Source organism: Saccostrea cucullata, unplaced genomic scaffold (assembly GCF_032062105.1).
Source record: "Saccostrea cucullata isolate Sc308-1 unplaced genomic scaffold, CSIRO_AGI_Scuc_v1 ctg6875, whole genome shotgun sequence".
Taxonomy (NCBI): Eukaryota; Metazoa; Mollusca; class Bivalvia; order Ostreida; family Ostreidae; genus Saccostrea; species Saccostrea cuccullata.
The window spans coordinates 8,678-31,102 of NW_026928511.1; the positions used below are offsets into that span (position 1 = coordinate 8,678).

Below are 22,425 nucleotides of genomic sequence, written 5' to 3' on the forward strand. Positions count from 1 at the left end.
TCAAACTCCACTTCTTGTTGGTGCACTCAACAGACCGCCAAGCTCTTCACTTGAGCATATGGAGGAAATCTGCAACCAATTAGAAAAATCGGTGTTATAATTTGAAGGATATTTCAACCTACTCGACATAGATTGGCCAATACAGTCTAAAAAATAGAAATCACTGCTAATCCGCTATAAAGCAACGTTTCATGCAGTGCATACTCGACTGTAGTTTACAACAAATGGCTTACTTTCCAACACGCCAAAGTCATCAACTCTGGACCTCTTCTTGACAAAATGGCCATAGTTTGTAAGTCGAAGTGACGCTGTCCCATGGTCTAGTAGACTATATCATTACACCGTTCACATCATATCGAGTGTCTCTCATAAAGGAGTAAAATCTACTTATGGAAAAGGACTGACCTTGTTTCAGTCTGTATATAAAATTGAGAGAATTCTGTGATACGTTTGATCATGTAAGCTTTTGTAGCTCAGTACTGGGGATGTGGAATTTTATGAAAATCAGTCTTCTTACCACCCAGGAGGATTTCATTCCCTCCAAACCTCCACCAGATAAAGTCAACTATACAGTAAAGAAGATTACCAGACACAGAAGAACACAAGCTTCAAAAGGGTTAGAAAGACAGGGAAAAGGGATATGGGATAAAAATCAGAGACTAAAGAAAGAAGCTAGAACACCTGTCAGAGTGCCTATACATGTAATGAGTATACCAGGAACATCATCAGCCCTCATACATCCACAAACCCAATGCGTTCAAGAATCATCAGGAGTTTACCACTTGAGAATAAGCGTGGTGTGCATCGAAGTTAAGTGTGAATTAAAGATCTGCAAGTGAAACCTGATTGTTAATGCTGATTAGTGTGTAACGTCACATCATCAAATTCAGCAGGATTCAACAAGTACGAAGATAACAGTTAGCCATTTGTTTGACAGTAGGTCCCACACTACTGAAAATAATGAAACAGGTGCAATTAATGTAGCATTTACCTTTCTCCAATCCTCGGGTTATTTTGAGGTGATTAAAAAATAGAAAGTATATAGTTATGTTTACAGTTGATTCATAGATATTCATTCTCTTGAAATAATGCTTTATTCCGTAGGCATTTACAGTTTTCGGCAAAATAAATTCATATATTGAGATACTGGTAAAAAAAAATTATCCCTTTTACAACGCAAGATCTTTCACAACTAAGCTGGTCCAACTGACAATGTTGAATGTAGACTAAAATCTCTATACTTGAAGGGACACTTTATATCTATAAAACCAGGTCACCGTGTATATCCCACTTTGTTGTGCACGGAGTATAGGTTTTCGAATCGATATAAAGGGGACCAAAGTATGAATCCTAAACAAAGATACTCTGCCTATTAAATTCAGCTACAGATGCATATCTGTAGTATGCTGAGTCAATGGGATTTTCATAGATTTAACATTTGTAATTCAACAATTAATTTAAAAAAATGATTTATGTAATTATTGTTAAGTACTTTTTTCATTCCAGTAAGAGCAAAACAAGAAGGTGAAAGAAAAATGGATATTGCCTTTGTTGCGTATGTAATAAAATGTTAAATCAAGTACAAATCTTTTTTTCTTCGAAGTTATAATGAAATGAAGCTATAAAAGGAAATCAGGTATTGGTAACAAGTCTTAAGAATATTTTTCCTTAAAAAATGCAAACGAAATCTTTACTCTTATTTTATTTTAAAACATGACTTAGGAAAAATCATTATCAAACATCGGTGATGAGAAGCCTAACGATAAAAATATTTACTCCGCATTGTATATATAAAGAGATTATTTCAATTTGTTAGTAATTTCTTTCTTGACAGAAACTTTCCATGTGCCTCATTGTCTTTTAATTTGACTGCTCACAATAATGCATTACTTCTGGATATGGAAGAGTTAAAAGTATGCCTCTCCACTAACATTAAGATCGAGGAAAGAGAAGAGAAAGGTATAGTCTTAAAGATGTATACTTGTTTGTGTAACAGCTAGAAGGGGAGAAAATGTATGGCTTGACCGGAAATGGAACCCTGGACCCTAGCATTACTCTACTGACTGGACTTCCCAGATCTATATTTTTTTTTAAAGATGCAGATAATAGATAGAGAATATGATTTAAAGAATTTCCTTTAAAATGAAATGAAATGATTTAGCATGCACATTTATTAAACATGATGGACATAATTATTACACGGAGACTTATAGAAACATAACAAAAGTAACATTTGATCATTATGAGGAGATAAATCACACTTAATTAACACATCGTGAAATGGTGTTTAAATTTTATAAGATTTTTTATTGTTTGGTAATTTTTCTTATACATATTATTAGTTTTATTTCCTTCCTCTTGCTTTTTGTAGAAAAATGCACTGAGGTAAAGACGAAGAAAATCTTATCAATAGCAAAGATCAAGTTATGTCCCTTTTCTTTAGTACAATAATCATTCTCCAAAATAAGTTAATTTTACTTATTATGATTACTTCTAATCCAAAATTAACATTTTTTGCATTCTAAAGTTTATTCCTAACAAAACAATCTAATTTCATACAACTATAATGTAGTTTGATGTTCGAATTGTAAATGTAATGGGAGTTTTGGTTTAAATGAGTTTTGTAACGATACATTTTTTTTCCTATAAGAATTATAAACACACAGTAAAACTATATTTTAAATTGAAATGTTCCCACAAAAATATGGAAATAATAACAGCTTGCTCATATTTTATTTTTTTCTTTCTTCAGGAGAAGTATGTAATGTAACATATTTTGAAACTGGGCAGAAGGATACTTTGGATTATTCAGTCATCAAATATAGCTTTGAGTTTAGATACTTGGGAAGGACTAAGTTGGTAGAGGTAAGTTGTTTTGTTGCTTAAGACCTGACCTAAAGACTTAATTAAATTATGTAGCTTTTCTGATCAAGAAGAATCCATCATCCATCTTTCATGTATCAAATGTTGTGTATTGACTTTTTTGACTGTAACTTTATTTTAGAGAATCTAGACTGAAATGTGTCTGTCCATTGATTTTATATTTTAAAAAGCGACCATAATGACCCCCTTGGATAAAAAATATACATAAAGTTTATATTAAATCTTATATTTATGCATTCAATTTCGTACTTTTAAAAATAATAGAGAAGCAAAATTCCAAACAAAGAAAATGTTTCTCTTATTCATATATAAAGATATGACTTTAATACACTATATTAACAATGTATTTTTTGTGTATTTATTTTTTTTGGGGGGGGGTATTTTTTAAAATTTTTTTTTTTAGAAAGAAAAAAAAAATTTAGTAATTTTACCAAAAAATCCATACAATTAAATTTGGTACAATGATTTGACTGTGTAATTTACAGAAAGTTGGTCTGTATTAATTTTGTATTAAATTTGAACTCAGTAATTTAACAGAGATTGCTTTTTCAGAAATATGGTCTGTATTTTTAAAGTAAATTCGAACTTTATACAATTACAGAAAATTCGATACAGTTAGTCAGCCTTTTTTATTTGAGTTGGAATTAATATTTTCCTTTTACATATTTTAAATACTGAAAATTCTTCTAATGAACTTACTTGTATGAAATACAGAAATTCCATGCAAAACGTCTGCTTGATTATACCCTAACAAGAAGACTACATGTATAGCTAACTAATTAAAAGTGATAACATTGACACCATGGAAACTTTGTTTTACTATACATGTAATAAAGATAACGTTGACACTTTGATACTACAGTGAAAACCGTGAAAACTTCAATAGATTAATATAGTGATCACTATGAAAACTTTGATTTACTATTGTGATAACTTCGAAAACATTGATTTACTATAATAGTGATAACTATAACACTATAGTGGTCACTTTGAAAACTTTGCTTTATTTTAGTGAGTTTACCATTTTAATTTACTTTAATTAGCTATAATAGTATTGGGGGGGGGGGGGTATTTATAGTGCACAATTTTAGTTAGAACATTTCGTTGACTTAAAAATGTTATTTATTCATTAAAAACTTAGTATTGGTTAGGAGGTCATTAATTTATTTAGAACTTAAACTTATGTAGTTCCAATCAATAATCACTGGTAACATAAAGAAATACTTTTCTTCATACTTGTGTTGAATCAAGCGTGTTTACAACTTGTACGTATTTACAACTTTAGCGTTTCAGCTGGCCTTGCATGCTTCATATATATTACTATACATAGAAATCAGGTGGTTTACCTGTGTTTATGTAAATGGAAAATTCCAACAACTACTGTATATCCAGGTCAATCAATATGCGCTATTTTTAAGCTACTGGAGTATTCGGCTGTAAAGAACTGTATTCAAATTATTTTAAAAGAACTTAATGTAATGATCTTAGAATGCTCCGTTTTAGAAAGAGTTGTGAAACCACCAAGCCTAGTACTATACATACTTGTATATTGACATGTACGATACTTTTTTAGAAAATATGTCATTCTCTTTATAGATATCTAAAAATGTCTGAAATAAAATGTTAAGCATTTATACTTTACCTTGACTTTAAAACCATGGTATCGTTTATGTTGTCCATGCTACAGAGGTTTGTATATAATTCCGCGCGTGTTGATCCTTATTTGTGAATTTGAGGTTTCTCTCACGGGGTCAATTTGTATATAAAGAAAACAAGACGACTGACCTGAATTGTTTCTGTTTTGTAATCGGAAATTTCCATTAGAAAAGAGGGAATGATATTAAGACTCTAAAAAAATTTTAATTTTAGATCTCGTAAATACATTTTCTGAAACTGTTAAATATAATTGCTATTTAAACATCGGAAGTATGAGCATATATAGGACGCTATATGATTAGTCATAATTTAAAAATCTCCCTTCCTGGACTCTGATTGGTTAAGTTTGAATAACATTTTACGTTGAGCGCCATTTTGAAATATGTATTTAGATAGCCAGGATTATTTGTAATATTAAGCTGTAGCTAGAAAATAGTTGTGTAAAATGGGTCGAATAATAGATATTCAGCTTCAGCTTGTTATCCTGGATCACATTTATGAACAAGGAAAGGTGCAAACGAAAGGAGGCTGGAGTTTTTCAAGCACCATGATCTGGCTTTCCTGGTGTAAACAAGATCTTGTTGTTATAGTATGGTTATTTTTATCTTTTTATTTAAGAAAAAAAAATATATGTAAAGTGTTTTTGTGCAAATATTGTTAACGTTTTGATTATATAATTGACTTATTCTTACTTGGCAAATAAGCTGAAATGCAACATATATAAAAAGTAGTATTTGGCATTTTTATCGTATATGACTTCCTCTGCTTCCAGCGAAAAATAATATACATGCAATGTTCATTAAAAGCTTGTTTCTTCCATCTGTATGCCAATAACAACGAGAGGAGGAGGGGTTAGCCCTGATAATCATTTTTAATCTGTAACTCTTCCTATACAATGTACTACCAAAAAAGAAAAATTATCAATTCTTTCACCATATATTTATCTCATCTAAACCAGATTTCAGATAGTAAAGATATCTCGATTCAATTTTGCTGAAATCGTGACCCTCGAGGTAGAATGGGGTCTCAATTGGGAGGGGGGATTTCACATAAATAAATATAGGGGAAAGTTGGAAATCTTCACAAGAATAAGAAAGGCATGATTAATCATTTTGAAATGAAAGTATCTTAAGAATGTTGATTTAATATTGATAAAACATGACCCTTGGGGAGGATTTGGCCATAAGTTTTTAAATAGGAATTAAGATATAGAAAAAATAGAAAAGAAAAAGAACAAAACAGTAAGAGCAGAGAAAGCATGGACTTTAAGAGAATTAATGGGTAAAAAATAAGTTGAAAACGCTGTAATTTTATACGAATTCAACATTTTTTCTCCGGATAACCATGGTTTAGCAATGTCCTTAAATAATTCTTCTTCATTATCACTTACTTGCTCTAAAATACAATTCAACACTGAACTATCCATGAGGAAAATAATATAAAGGAATCATATGAATCTAAATGATCTTTTTTTCAATCTTTAGCACAAGGTCTGGGATGGCTTCTCTCAATTTAGGACTTTGAAACCTGACAACTGTAAAAGCAATGAAAGCCACTTGTCCAGTGTTTTCAGACTAGAAATAGAGGGAATAATTCAAAAGAAAGGTAGGTGTACATGTTGTATATTAACTAAATAGAGAGATTTAGTCACAAGTGACTTAACGAGTACGCGAAACTTTGACGTACACGGTCTATTTGACGTCAACGTCAATAATATAATTTAGTTATACGAACACGTGTACGAATGCAAATTTCATGATTGGAAAGCACAGTAAATTAATTGAACGGCATTACAATTATTATTTTTAATTTAGACAAGTCAAAGGTGGTATTTATACTTATTCTAGTCATATATATCATAAACAATGAAATATGTTGTATGTATTAGCATCTTACTGCAGTGAAGCGCACTGAATATTTTTTTCTAGTTTATCTAAAGGACAAGCTTTTAATTCTGCATCACATCAAAATGGAAGGAGTAATAAAGATACTAGATTGACGACAAACACCTTTTGCACTTTGCGGAGGAGGGGACATCCTAACAGAAAACCTTTTGAAAACGATAAAATATAAGGGCTCAATCCTTATAAAGTTATAATATTATGTATTGGATATATGCCGAATGCAGTTAAATAATATCAGACAGTTTGAGGCCCGTTAGGATTAATATTTAATACATCAATACATTGTTAAACGCAAAATACAGATCAGACAACGCCTTTTTTTCAAATACGCGTTTGCTCTTGATTTTTACATCTGCTAGTATCAAAGGGGAAAAATAATTTATGAAATACAATTTCCTCAAGCACTTGACGTTACACATACTGCCAGGCTAGGGGCTTATATTTTTGTTATATGTCACTAGTGCATGTGGATGTTATTTTTTTATTATTATTTATAGGACATGTTCAGCAACTTGTAAATAATTTGCCTCGTTTTATAAACTGCTGAAGCGTAGAGCATCCTCTTGCGTATAGAATCAGTCATGACCCTCAAGGGTATGATGGAGCAACGATTGACAATCAAAGTTTTTCAAAGAAATAAATTAGAAAACTCTTTAAAAAACTGTTCTCCTCATGGAGAAAAAAACATCTTGGTCATAGTCGGGAGAATGGAAAATTATGACCACATAAATAGCAAAAAATAAACTTAATAGTTTATTTTTTACTTTGAACTTGTCCTTGTTATAGGATCTCCTCCAACTTTGGTTGTTTGGAGGTTGGATGAATACAAAGACTCTCTCAGTGTAAAAAATTTGCAGGAGCACTGGAGACTCCCTTCTCCAAGGCTACTTTTCCTGTTGGTCCATATTTTGACCAATACCGGCTTTTTAGCTTGACAAGAAAGAAAAACTATTGGCTGGCAAATCAATTGCATTTGCAACTAAGTTTGTTGTTAATAAAATAGCATACACCTAAATTTTAGACGTCATGTAGAGGTTTGCCAGTAGATTTTAAGGCCACTTGCTGAAACTCAAGACTACTGCTGGTGCCATGTGTGACTTAGTGTGATTCTAGTTAAACTTATATGTATGTAATATTAACATATTGTGTTCATTTCAGAATACTTGGGTCAAAAAAGGCTTTTGACGCTGAAAGTAGAGGTGATTGTGACTTCTAAGTTCTCAAGGCATTTACTTCCTAAACAGTTGATGCCATATGGTAAGAAGAAATAGATACTTTTCCCAAATATGCAATTTGATAAAAACACGTTTGATGTACACCGGCCATTGAGTAAATTTGCAAGATTCAAGTTCCTCGTGACCAGGACTATTTCCTGAGGTACGATAAATCCTCAATGATATACTTGCATACTGTTTTATTGCACGGATATAAAAGTTTAAAAAAGAGGATTATGGAGACTACGAGTCAGCTTTCAGAGCAACGATTAGCTCACTTGATTAACGCACTGGAATGAAAGATTTTTTTCGTTATCTCCCTATGTTTTCCTAGCTGCAGATCTGTAGCGTTATGGTTTTATATCTTTTTCTTTGACCATAACGCTACAGATCCCTTAATGCAAAAAAAGGTGCAATTTACGGTGCAATTTTTTTTCGCACTTTTTGGGAGAATTTCTTGTTTCCAGCATCGGTCGACTAACTACCTTTCATGCCCTACTTCTAGGCACTTTATTTAACTAATCTATATATTCTATCCATATCCCAACCCTTTATAGTCGTCTCTACAAGTGATAAACTCGCTTCATTAAAAGTCTGGGTTAGATAGCTGAAAATTCACTTCAATCGAATTTATTGCCTTAGAAACAAAAATTATTGGTTGGAAAGTGGATAAAATAGAAATAATGGCTACAGAACGTGTCTAGAATCAGGAATTGAAAGATAGTTTATTGACCAATGCTAGAAAGTGGAGAAAATCTCCGTAAAAGTGCGCTAAAAATATTGCGCCATAAATTTCACTTTTTTGCATTACGAGATCTGTAGCGTTATGGTCGACAGATATATATAAAACCATAACGCTACAGCTCTGCAGCAACGTTTACCTTGACATATTATACCAATAAAAACATCTAGAGGATTAAGGATAACTGGGAATTCAAATGCATGAACTTTTTTTAGCAATGCCTAGGAAATTACTAGTATTCTGATTAAAGATATAAGTTTTATATTGTCAATTGTAGAAAAATTAATAGAGGTATAATGACTGGTTGTTAAGTGCATATATTTTTAAGTGGGTTATCATATAAAGAACTGCATTTTTGTTTCATTGTGGAATAGAAAAAATAATGTAGGTAAAACAAAAATTAAAACATCCTAGCTACACGAGCAGAAGAACAGCAATATAAGATTCATTTTATAACAATTGTATTGAATTCCACAAAAGGCACAACTTTTGGAATCTTTTAAAAAAGACACAACAAAGTCCTTCTGCAAATTTACATAAATGTATTATTGCGTTCTTATGAGTTTCAAATAAAACGATGTTTTTATCTCATCTGAGCCAAAGGCTCAAGTAATTTTTTTGCTCACATTTTTTCCCGTATCTGTCTGTAAGTTTTCTAAAATTTTTTTGCTGGTTTATTTACTAATATTGAAATAAAATTGATTGAAAATTGAATAAAGACATTTTTGGAAAATCAGCAAGGATGAATTAATCATAATTTTCAAACCCTTTTAATTTAAAGAGCCTCTATCAGATGAATGGAATTCATCTCCACAATTTGCTGACGAAATCTTCAACAATAAGGATGGGGACATAATGACTGGCATAAATTTAGAAGAATCAGGATGCTTTGAGCTTGTAGACCCTCTAACAACTGCAGTGTCTACATCTCCACAATCTACTGAAGAACCCCTCAACAAAAAACTGCCAGAGGATGAGGATGCAATGAATGGCAATCCGGTAAAAGAAGCAATTGGGGGTTTTATGGAAAAAGGATTGGGAACATTGAACACAGGCAAAACATCAGATACGTGTAAAGGTACATTTTATTTAGTGCTTGGTTTTTTTTTAATTAGTAGTTTTGCTTACTTTTAAATGAAACATGTAATAATGACTGTGTTTAAATAGATATGAAGGTTTGATGCTGTCCATATATTTGTCTTTAGACTTGCCACTGTGTTGATTTTGACAAAACTTTTGACTTTTAAATACAAAAATGAATGGTAAAGGTGTCTCACCAAGTGGAGAGCTGCAAATTATTTCCTATACTCTGGAAATTAGGGCCATAAATCAGTGAGAGTCTTTTGCATATCATATTTCGTAGATTTAAGGTTAAGATTGCTCTTTAAAATCAGTCGAAAAAATGTTTATACGTTTGATTTTTTATGTAGAGTTCCTCACGAAGAATGGAGAGAAAAATGAAAATACGTCAGAAAAATCATGCAAAGCAGCAGAGTCTTATGAAGATTTTCCATTCTTCCACCACAAATTAATTTGGCTAGTATTACAGTTTCTAATAGCTGTAATTGTCAAAATCATCATTGGATATTTTTCCTTAATGACGCATTCAATGCTACATGCATTAGTACCTATCGTTTTGATGGTCTCCAGGTCATATGGAGTAAGTACTTTAAGATTCCAAATATTTTTTTTATTGTGTGTTACCATGAAGATGCAATGTGTATGGCGCATGAAAAGTATTTTAGAAGGAGTCACTTGACCCTGTCTATATCAGTTAACTGTTAGTAAGACCTCAAAGTTATTTACCCTGAAGTATTTTCATGTACATCCCTAGTAGGACCAATTTCCTACCCTTATTGTCCACTAAGTACATAATAATAGTCCGATATCGATATTAAAAGAGAGCATTTAATAGTAGAAAATGATTGTCTACGGGAAAGTTTCAAAAATTTAATTTTTAAGCAAAAGTTCATTAATAAAGATTCCATTGAAATCTATAGAGGAAAGGAGATTCTTTTAAAAATAATAATTCAGTAATAGGAATAGCATTACTGCTGTGGAAAGATGCATTGAAACATGAAAAATAAAATGACAATTGAACACAAAACTATTTATCATAATATTAGTTTTTGATTTTTGTTAAATAATTAATAATAGAAGGAGATGATTTTTGGCAAAGTTCAAGGTCATGAATTAGGACACATTCCACCCTTAAATGCAAATAGTAATAAATTGAAATTATGTCTAAATGTACCTAGCATTTAGCACCTACATATCTGTTACTTATTCATTTTTTATGAATCTGTTGCCATTAGACATTGAATACCTTAAATGTACGCTGAGGAAAGAGAGCAGGTATTGTTTTGATCAAATTACATTTGTACAAACACTTTAGGCCAAACTGAAGAGAATTATATGAAGTTTTGCGTATTCAAATTAATGAAGCATTTTCAAAAGTTCAATTATGAAGAAATGGATTGCAATTCTTACCTGTAAACAAGCTTTTCACCTGCTTAGTATTACGAGTCCGTACGAATCGTTGATTGGTGTTCCGAAAATATGTTAATTTAGATTCAGTGCAATTCGGACTATTCGAAAAAAGATTCTTGAATTATTAATTTCTACTGCAAAGTAAATGTTAAAAATGTATATTAAATTAGATATAGTTTTTGCAGTTTTTAGATCATCTGAACTGATAGTTCAAGTGATCTTTTCTGATTACCTGTTGTACAAGTACATGCTGTTCATTATCCTCCCGTCTGTAAACTTTCAACAATTTTAACCAAACTTAGTATACAACATACTATGGCGAAGTGGATTTGACATGTATATAAATTGTAAAAATGAAGGACTGAGTGCCTTGAAAAAGGGTATTTGACAGAAAAAATGGAGTGCTGACAGTAAAAGGAAAATTCTCTCAAGAACCAAGCTAAAACTAATTAGGGGTACTGAAAATTCTAAATTGTTCAAATCAGGACTCCAGTGGGAAAGGTGATGCCTGTGGCATGGTAGGGAATCCAAGTTTAACACTGAATTATAAAGGAGAAATCTTTAAAACTATTATTCAATAACCAGTTGAAAAGTTGAAAATATGTCGAAGCATCCTTGGAAGTATGAATTTGAAATTGCTCTTCTTGGCAATCTTCTTTTAACATTTTTTTTTCACTCATCAGAGTGATCAGATGAAAATCTTAAAGGAATTGACTTTGCCTGCTCAGTAATTTTTCAAAATACTTTTTAGCTCAGGTGAGATCTTCATTTTGAATTTTATCTGACTTTAATGCTGGCATGTCTTATAAACAATATGCATTCGGTCATCCTCTAACTCATATTCTACAGAAAAGCCTTCATTAACAGCTTTTTTTCACTTATTTTTCTAATATTGAAAAAGACGGAACAATTAAATCATATTTAATCAGCACCATACTATTGTCACTGTAATTTTCTTTAAAGTTTACATTAGATATAAAGATGTAAGGTTTTAGGGAAAAAAACGGAACAATTATTTAATATTAAGAATCAAATTTAATCAGCACCATACTTTCGATACTTCAAACTTTCTGTTAAGGTCATATTAGATAAAGATGTAACATTATGGCAGAACCCCGGATCAGTTATTTAATATTGAGAATTTTTAATCAGCGCCATATAATTGATACTTTAAGCTTTCGTTAAAGGTTTCATTAGGTAAATATGTAACATTATGTAACATAATTCTGAGTGAAACTGATTCCCACATAAATGACGCAAGATTTGAAAAAAATTAATATAAATTTACAAGACCAACATGATTATTTGGATATTTATCAACAGTATCATAAGAAAAAGATTGAGTTAGAGTATATTTTAAAAAAAAATAAAATACATTCTTAAGCCACTAATATCCAAGATAAAATATATATATCCTGAATAAAAATTGAACGTTGAATTTATGGACTTTCTATAAAATAATTTTGGACAATAGTAACTTATTTTATTTTAAGTTAATTTTTCATAGGAGCTGTGTATACCAGAGGCTACACTTGAAGTTGGAAATATTACTCCTCTCAAACCTTGTGAAACGTGTGATTTCCACAAACTCAACTGCCAAGGCAATAATATATCCGCGTGCTTGAAAATTTTCCCCACTACACAGTTTGCAGTAGGATGTGCTCCAAATATCTGCATAAATGGTTAGTAATATTCATTTAAAACTCGCCGGGTGGTGCACTTTTCTTAAACTCACCTGATCAAAGCTTTTACGATGTTTTTTTTATTTGACTTTGCCATCTATCTCTCTAGCTGTCTATTCGTCTGTTGACGTTTTGCAATTTTGACTACTGTAGAACCACTGGACCATGTCACAAAGCATGTTTTTTTTTTCAAATGAGTCATACCCTCATGTTTTGAGAAATAATCAAGAAGAGGCAAATCATGGAGGGTGGTGTTTTCAACATTCTGTTTAATACATGTAACATCTAAACTTGTTCAGAAAAAAATATATGAAAGCTTCTGATGAAGTAGATATTCATGTTTGCTCAAAATAAGACCCTTGGGGGTATAGTGGGACCACAAACAATAAGTTTAATGTTGAAAATTGGTAAAATATGTAAATAAGAATTACCGAGAACAACAGGACTTGTATAAATCAAATTATATGCAAGTATCTTAAGTATTGGTAGTGCAAATTCAAGTTCATTCTTTTTCATTTTTGGCCCCAAGGGATAGGATAAGGTCGCAATAGAAGATTGAAGTTTAAATGGGAACTTTGAGAGAAAATTCTTCAAAAACAGCATGACTGTGATATATCATACTAGTAAATATGTAAATAACCTCAGGTAGTTAAGATTAAAATCATTTATCATAAGCTTAGGGGAAGGATGGGCCACAGGAGAAACTTTCAACTTTTACATGAAAAAATGGACAATTTTAAGATTTTCTGAAGAACAGCTTCAGTTAAGATATTGTACATATCAAGACTTGAGATGGGGTATAAAATGAATGAGAATAAAGCGGTGATAAATGCTAGTCTAGCTGTTAGAATTTTCTTGTGATGAGTAGCTAGACCGATGAGCACTGGAGCCCATTTTTTGTCCTTCAAAATACCTAAAGTGATGTTAAAATTTGTAGCTAAACAAATAAAATTAACATGAATTGACAAGTTAAATACCGATTCCGACATTTTAATCCCCGAGGAGATATTGACTTCTAAATATTTATTTCTTTTTATACTGTTTATAGATATCAAGAAGAAAAATATACTTTAAATTGATTACACTTAGTTCTAGGTCTGTTTTAATTAAACATATACTGCACAAAAATGTTTATAATGAAAGTGACCTGTAGAAAGAATAACTCTTGGTAGAATTGAACCTTTACGAGAAATTTAAACCAAAATTGGGGAATATTGATATGTAACTATATATACATTAAATAATGTCTCTCGATTACGATTCGTAACTAAAGAAAATAATACATACCCTTTTCCTTATCACATTAACTCTCTTTCAATCCAAGTATTTTATTTATCGGTATATAATATTCATTGGAAAAATAATACGTGACTATTCTTTTTTTCCCCTTTTTTCCTGTATCAGATCTGAAATCTGATAAAGCATTTGTCCCGACTTTTGATGTCTATATTTTTGCACAATAATAAACTATTTATAAAATTACACATGTATTTTCTTGCGATGGCATTGTGATATAAACAATATAAATAAATTCATTACATTTTTTCTATTTAAGTTTTGATGACATTTTCAAAAATTAGTCTGTGAAATTTCTACTTCAGAAATGGATATATGGAAACAAAACAATCAGAAAATCTCTGAAATCATCATTACTAGTGCATAAGATTTAAAAAAAATACTCATAATATGATAACCATCTTTCTACGAAACAGACTTTTTATTCAAATTGTTTAAACATACGTGCGTCATAAAGGACTTCAGAGACAAAATGAGGATGGTGACTTAAAAATATCTTGACTATTTAGAACACACAAAAATGACGATTAATTGACATTAAAATGAAAATTGCTGCTGATGTTCAAACTTTTAAAATGCCTGTCTTAAAGAATAATTGATTCAGAATTACTTTTTATTAATAAAATTGTTTGATTTTGTGGATTTCATATAAAAATCTTTCGTTGGTACGGTCTTACTTTATATTGAAACGACATGTTTGCTGAAAACCCTGTATATAGCATTTTGAAGAAACATGTTTTCAAGTGTATCATAAAGTACAAAAAAATGTTTTAAGGGAGGGCCTATGTCCGAAAAGTCTTTGTGTGAATTTTTCAAAACTTTGGCATTTCTTTTCTGACCACTCCCTCTTAATTTTTAGGTCTTAAAAACAAAACCATTATTTTCTTATTTTTACACAGGAGCACGTGCAAAAACAGTGTAAAATGCTAAAAATAGATTATTTTCAAACATTGATGTTCTACTCCAAATATGCGCTAAAAAGACCCAAAGATGTCAAATCACATTCGAAATCAATATGTACCGTAAATCTGGAAATTTTTACGTCGATTTATTTTTGCGAATTTTGGTCAAAAAGCTGTTGATTAATTTTTACGCTTCAAATTTTTGCTGATTGTCACTGGTGCTTAAAATAAAAATCACTGTAGATTTTCATATCAGGTTAAGTGACATATAATATGCCCAGTTAGAATACCACCAATATACTCGAAACGTGGCAAGCGATTGCAAAATCGCTCCAAAACAATTTTGATAAAAATACAAAAGGATTTGCACTGAAAAAAATTCTAAATCAATTATAACAAACATTTTAGAGGTTGCCTTCTAACCTAAAGAATAATCCAAATGGAAAAAAATATAACTAATTTTCTCAACGTTTGTTTTTTTTTTTCTTACCTAAAATTTACACGCCGCGTTTACATTTGGAACTTTCTAGTAAATGCACTGAGTTTGAGTTATCGCCCGTGTTGATACACGGTTAGATAAAATGACAGTTCTAGATCTCTTTATTGGCAAATTAATTGATGAAAATAATTAAGAAGGGGCATGCCATCTCAGTGCTTGTCAAATCATCGGACGATATTGCATATAATGAGGGCAATTTACAAGCACGGGTAATTAACTAGTAGTTATATAGTAGACTAGTGTAAACAGGTTTCTTTTAAGGTATTCAATGTATAACGACCATATTTTGTACCTAATAAATGAACAGTCCAATATTTTTAATCATGGTAGCAATTTGAAGATATTATCAAATGAAAATGCTCCACCAAAGGAATTAACAAAATTTTGATTATTGTCCAATTAATATCACTTTGAATTTTACATTGAAGTCTATGGGCAGTGCATGTTTTTATAAGATATTGTAAAAAGTAATTTGAATTTCAAAGAAATCTCTTGGTGAAAATATGCATAAACTCCCTCTTTATTAAAATATAAAATAAAATAAATTATTTACCGCAGAAATTTTGTGAAATCAAAAATTATCTTCTTTTCATCAAGGGCAGATAACTCTTCAAAAACTGTAAATGTGCAAAATGACCGCCTTCTTACATGTTATAAGTCTTGTGAATTTGGTTTATTTCACTTTTATTGTTTTCTAGCTGTGTGCTTTTAACTAGTTAAAAATTATTTAAAATCAGTCAAAATCCCTTCATTATACATTGAATACCTTAAAAATGATCAGTGCTTACCGATGCCTATTCACTGAGTTAAAAAAAGACACGAGTTCTCAGAAAAAAATTCTTCACATGTTGATTTATTTTTAAGAAAAATATTTTTGCGAATGCAATGCATGCGCAAATTTGCTAAAAATTTATCTACAGTAAAAATTTCCAGATTTACGGTATTCAATTTATATGACTTGTTTCTTTAAAATGAAGGCAAATTCATTGAAATGTATTTCGCATGAAAAATTATAAAGGCGCACAATGTAAGAATCACCCCGTTTTTCTTGTCGTATTTTTTACAATTCTGACATGTATTACAGGTAATATCTAAAAAGTCTTTGTGTGAAAATGTCGTAAATCGTATTTTTTGAAAGAAACAATTCACCTCTTTATTTTAACAAAGAAAAAAGTATACCTTTATGATAAAATTATTGAGAAATATGACGTTTTCTTATATTTTCGTACTCTTGTGTCATACATTTTGACCTTTCTGCACTAAAATAAAGGTAAGTAAACACTGACAAACATCTGAATATAAAACTATTTTGCGAAAACGAGCATTTTGTTTTGATTTAGAAACCATTTAAACAGATCATTTCTTTTCTTCTTCATTCTAATCATTCTGCCCCCCCCCTCCCCCCCCCCCTGCATTTCCCTGTCAACAACCAACACCTAATATTAGAACCCAGGAATGACTTTATACAATAAAATCTACATGTACTACAAATCAATAAGCAAATATACATACAAGCACATTTCTAAATTTTTTCTTAGTTTTATCCAGAAAATAAAATTAATGGTAAACATAAAATTAAACATATTTCCCTGATATAAGCCGCTTTCTTTGCTGAATTCTATCTTGAATATTTTTGCACTTATATTTCAGCATATCATCGAGGTTTTTCTTCACAACTTAATTAAAATGCTATGAATTATCTACCAAAGGAAGAGAATTCTAATATTAACAAACTCCATATATCAAATAAGACTGTTATCAATGATTAATTAATAATTTTTTTTGTAAATTGTGTATATTATTGATTAATAACAATGTTATGCCTATATTACTAAAAGCAAAAGTCAACAGGTAAAAAACAAACGTCGCTATTGTGACGTCACATAACGCTGCTTTGACGTAGAACGACATAGGTCCCCCCTTAAGTGTTCCAAGATAATTTTTGTCTGGAACATAGTTATTGGAAAATCCTTGTTTCCCTCATGTTATTATGTAGGCAATTCAAATCAGATTTATAATCCAGTCCATATGAAGAAGTCGGCTAGTGATTAACTGAGTTTGTTTAATATAAATGAGTTTTATTATCCCTATTCAAATGTTTTTTATTTGGTTCAGATGGATGCCCTGAGTGGAATGGGGGAAATGGATCATACAAAATTCAGTACAGAAATGGAGAGTGCAATTCCACTTGCCAAGGGCATTTAAGTCTAGCTGAGTGGATAAAAAACTGCACCATATCACAGCCACCCTCAATAGGAGACAGCTGCTTTATAACAACAACTGGAGAAAATGGGTATACATGTATTATTTAATTTGTTTTATTCACGTAATCCAAGATTCGAAGATTCGAGGGTATTTAGTTGTTGTCCTTTCTATTCGTCTGTCTATCTATCTGTTTGTCCTTATCTAGAATTAACCTTCTCTAAAACTTTTCATAATATAGACCTACGACTTTCATATTTCTACTTGTGACAAAACCTTCTTCTAGATACAACATATATGATCTCCTGACCTTAGAGTGTGACCTAATCTTGCAAAAAATAACTAAAATTTTAACCTTGGACTTTTGAATAGTTAGTATTTGGGCATCATTGTGATAAGACCTTTCAGTGTGTTTAAATATTTTACCTTGATCTTATGGTCAATAGCTACACTTGAAAAACTTTAACCTTGGCTCTAACACTTTAACAGCTCGTGTTAGGGCTTTATAATATCACCTGTATTTTAAGTCTTACCAAGGGTATACCAGCATTTTATTTTAACCTTTGACCTTGGGCATAGAGTGTGACTTACACATTATAAACTTAACCATAACCTTTAAATGGTAAGTGCTTGGGCTTAACTTTTTTTATTTTATTCATTGAAGTTTATTCATTGAGAAAAGTCCTTACTTCGGGTATCAACATTTTTCATTTATTGACCTTGAAGTTTGATTGGCATTTGAGATATTTCACCTTTTGCTGACAGCTACCATACAAGGGTATTAGATTTTCACAATCAGGACTTGTTTTTTGCAAACTGTATGGCTGCAACTTATGGTCAAAAAGACACCACCATGTTAGTTTGTGGGGCTCTTGTTGGCTGTAATATGGGTTCAACGTTTTGTTGGAGATGTATTGAATGTAATACATTTTTTTCTGTGGATAATAAAAAACTTTTTAATATTAAATTTAATATGTATAAAGCTCTTAAAAGGTTAATATAATTGTGTAAATCAATATTTTTCTAATATTTATTCATAATATTGCTGACCTTCATTCATCACAAGTCTTCCATCAAAATGACAACGGCGTTTTGCAGTAAGATCTATATATGATCATAGCTGCAACTCAAATAATCATATTTGACCATGCCAATTGTTCTTTTTTTTAGATCTGATAATGGTGCAATAATGATTGCTAGTTTCTCAGTAGTTGCAGTAGGAGTAGTAGTAATAGTAGTACTTGTGATCCTTTGGAAAAAGAATGCATTGGTGAGTATACACATGGTACATACACTTAGATGTCCCATAAGGCTTAACAGACAACTTAATACATGGAAGGATATAGCAAATTGACAATTCTTTTTTTCCCTTTCTAAAATCAATTATAGAAATCCTATTATAGTTTTTTGATTTTTTATTGCAAAAGAAGTACACTATGTCAAAGGGTCAAACTGAAAAATTGTAGTAAAACTGTTACATTGTATGACTTTACAAGTTATGGAAGTATAAATTCATATTGTGTTGAGTACCACCTAATATTCCACTAGAAACGATCGTAAATTATTTTCAGGAGTTGCTTTCGAGTTTTGACCATCAGCAATTTAACATTGATATATACTACATTATAAAAATGATGTTTTCCATGTAGAAGGGCATAGAATATGTAAAAAGATTATACATTGACTGTCTTTAAGAGTTATTAAATATTGAAGTAATGCAATAATAATTTTTAATTGTAGCAAAGCATTCAAAGGTGATACTTACCACCTTTCTAACCGCATGCAATCTTTAAACAAACAATATTAAACAAAGTGTGGGGAAAATGCTTTATATGATAAGCTATTACTATGAAATTTGAATGGATTGTAAGTCTTTGATTCCAGCATTTCAAACGTAATTTAAAAAAACTACTTTGCAGCTTCAGATGGTCATCAAGATTCTAGTGGATGTCACAGACATATCGAAAAGAACAGGGTTCACTTTTGCCTTATTTGACCCTGTGAATTTCTGAAAAACTGAAACTGCATATTTTTCCTTAACAATGCATTGAATATCCCTTAGATCTTTGGTGACTGTGTATCTATTAAAAATTATGTACCGTAATTTTCTGGCCGCTCAATGCATTATGACGTCACAAAATGCGTCAATTTCCTCATACTGTATAGGGGAAAAATAACCCGCGGTGTTAATATTCGCTATATTCGCGGTGATAATGAATCCGTGAATTCAAGAAACAGTGAATAAGTTTTCAATAGGTATAGATAAGGGAGGAAATTTTTAATATATAACAATTCTGCGAATTCAAGAAACCGTGATTGTGCCAAAGAAGAGAAAAACGTGAAAATTACAACCCGTGAAATTAATCACTTATACAGTATTCTGAAAAAAAAACCTACAAAACGGCCAAATTTTAAAGCTATTTATCGATATTTAATATAGAGCGCAACCTCTGATCTAAAATTTGTAACTAGTAAATGATAGAACTGTTTCTGAGGATTAAAAGAAATGTTTTATTTATTAGATCAGAGAGTGCGCTCATATTATTTTTATTCATTGAAAGTACTCAATTATACCTGTTTACCTAAAAATTCAAGAACATTACAATTTCATAAAGCCAGTTTTTCAAGACCTGGACTTTTAGGAGAACATTTTCAATAGGATACGAAAGCACTAAGTCTCTATTATATTTTAATACGTCAAATGGAAAAATCAAGTGTTAGTCAATAAATTGCTATATCTACAGGGCTATTTTATGCATAAAGTAAACCAACTTCTTTATAAACTAATGAAGTAAAAAAAACCATAGGATTTCTTTGATTTGCACATTAGTCTGTTTATAAGCAAAGGCTGTTTTGGCCTGTTTTGAAATACATTGATGAAACAATGTGACATTTTTGATCATGAAGTTGTACTGTTATACATGTATAACTACCGTAAATCTGGAAATTTTTACGTCGATTTATTTTTGCGAATTTTGGTCAAAAAGCTGTTGATTAATTTTTACGCTTCAAATTTTTGCTGATTGTCACTGGTGCTTAAAATAAAAATCACTGTAGATTTTCATATCAGGTTATGTGACATATAATATGCCCAGTTAGAATACCACCAATATACTCGAAACGTGGCAAGCGATTGCAAAATCGCTCCAAAACAATTTTGATAAAAATACAAAAGGATTTGCACTGAAAAAAATTCTAAATCAATTATAACAAACATTTTAGAGGTTGCCTTCTAACCTAAAGAATAATCCAAATGGAAAAAAATATAACTAATTTTCTCAACGTTTGTTTTTTTTTTCTTACCTAAAATTTACACGCCGCGTTTACATTTGGAACTTTCTAGTAAATGCACTGAGTTTGAGTTATCGCCCGTGTTGATACACGGTTAGATAAAATGACAGTTCTAGATCTCTTTATTGGCAAATTAATTGATGAAAATAATTAAGAAGGGGCATGCCATCTCAGTGCTTGTCAAATCATCGGACGATATTGCATATAATGAGGGCAATTTACAAGCACGGGTAATTAACTAGTAGTTATATAGTAGACTAGTGTAAACAGGTTTCTTTTAAGGTATTCAATGTATAACGACCATATTTTGTACCTAATAAATGAACAGTCCAATATTTTTAATCATGGTAGCAATTTGAAGATATTATCAAATGAAAATGCTCCACCAAAGGAATTAACAAAATTTTGATTATTGTCCAATTAATATCACTTTGAATTTTACATTGAAGTCTATGGGCAGTGCATGTTTTTATAAGATATTGTAAAAAGTAATTTGAATTTCAAAGAAATCTCTTGGTGAAAATATGCATAAACTCCCTCTTTATTAAAATATAAAATAAAATAAATTATTTACCGCAGAAATTTTGTGAAATCAAAAATTATCTTCTTTTCATCAAGGGCAGATAACTCTTCAAAAACTGTAAATGTGCAAAATGACCGCCTTCTTACATGTTATAAGTCTTGTGAATTTGGTTTATTTCACTTTTATTGTTTTCTAGCTGTGTGCTTTTAACTAGTTTAAAATTATTTAAAATCGGTCAAAATCCCTTCGTTATACATTGAATACCTTAAAAATGATCAGTGCTTACCGATGCCTATTCACTGAGTTAAAAAAAGACACGAGTTCTCAGAAAAAAATTCTTCACATGTTGATTTATTTTTAAGAAAAATATTTTTGCGAATGCAATGCATGCGCAAATTTGCTAAAAATTTATCTACAGTAAAAATTTCCAGATTTACGGTAATGATTTTTAAATGGTAGAGGTTTAAGTATAAATTAATTCTTATTTTTACTTATTTTTTATTTAAGTGCTTCAAAAATATAGGACACAGTAAGAAAAATGAACCAGAAGGTGAACGACTTCGAGATATATAGAAAGTAGATGGTCTGATTAATATATGCTGTTCATGCAAAAGAACTTACGAGATGTAGTCTGGTACCAAATATTTCCAAGTTCTGAACTATCTGTTGTATCATGACGAAGTTAGATGAATTTCTGAATCAACAACATATTTTTATGATGGAAAAATAGTAAACACATAAGACATGTATCTTTCATTTTTTTAATAAATTTATTTTGTAGTATAGATGTTTTATTCGTTTTCCTACCTTTTTGTGTGACTCTCCTCACATGTTTAAAAGTGTACACTCAAGCCAAATGAGGCATACAACCCTCTTCAAACGTATTTTTTATGTCTATTAAAGTGACAATATGGCGCATCTCTTCGAAAACAGACTTATTAAAATTTTCCTATGGATTTGGAATTTTTTTTCATACTCATAAATGTATAGACTTTCTGAAAATTACAAATTTTATAAGTAAATAATTCTGAATAATTCATTAAAATTGATAATTATTTATGGTACATAAATATATACATGCTATACACGCATGCGTATTATATAGTTTTCATAAAAAAAACAGCATGGTAAGAAAGGGAAG

At 30.7% G+C, this 22,425-nt stretch overlaps 1 protein-coding gene across 1 annotated transcript; it reads left to right on the forward strand.

The window, feature by feature from the left end:
* Positions 1-1,840: 1,840 nt before the first annotated feature.
* LOC134277814 (uncharacterized) lies at positions 1,841-22,047 on the forward strand. Its single transcript, XM_062760122.1, has 9 exons — positions 1,841-1,959; positions 2,753-2,865; positions 6,024-6,144; positions 7,602-7,700; positions 9,830-10,059; positions 12,397-12,571; positions 17,384-17,561; positions 18,641-18,740; positions 21,792-22,047. Exons 1-9 carry the CDS (start codon positions 1,899-1,901, stop codon positions 21,855-21,857), a joined length of 1,143 nt encoding a protein of 380 aa, XP_062616106.1. The 5' UTR covers positions 1,841-1,898; the 3' UTR covers positions 21,858-22,047.
* The last annotated feature ends 378 nt before the right edge of the window (positions 22,048-22,425 follow it).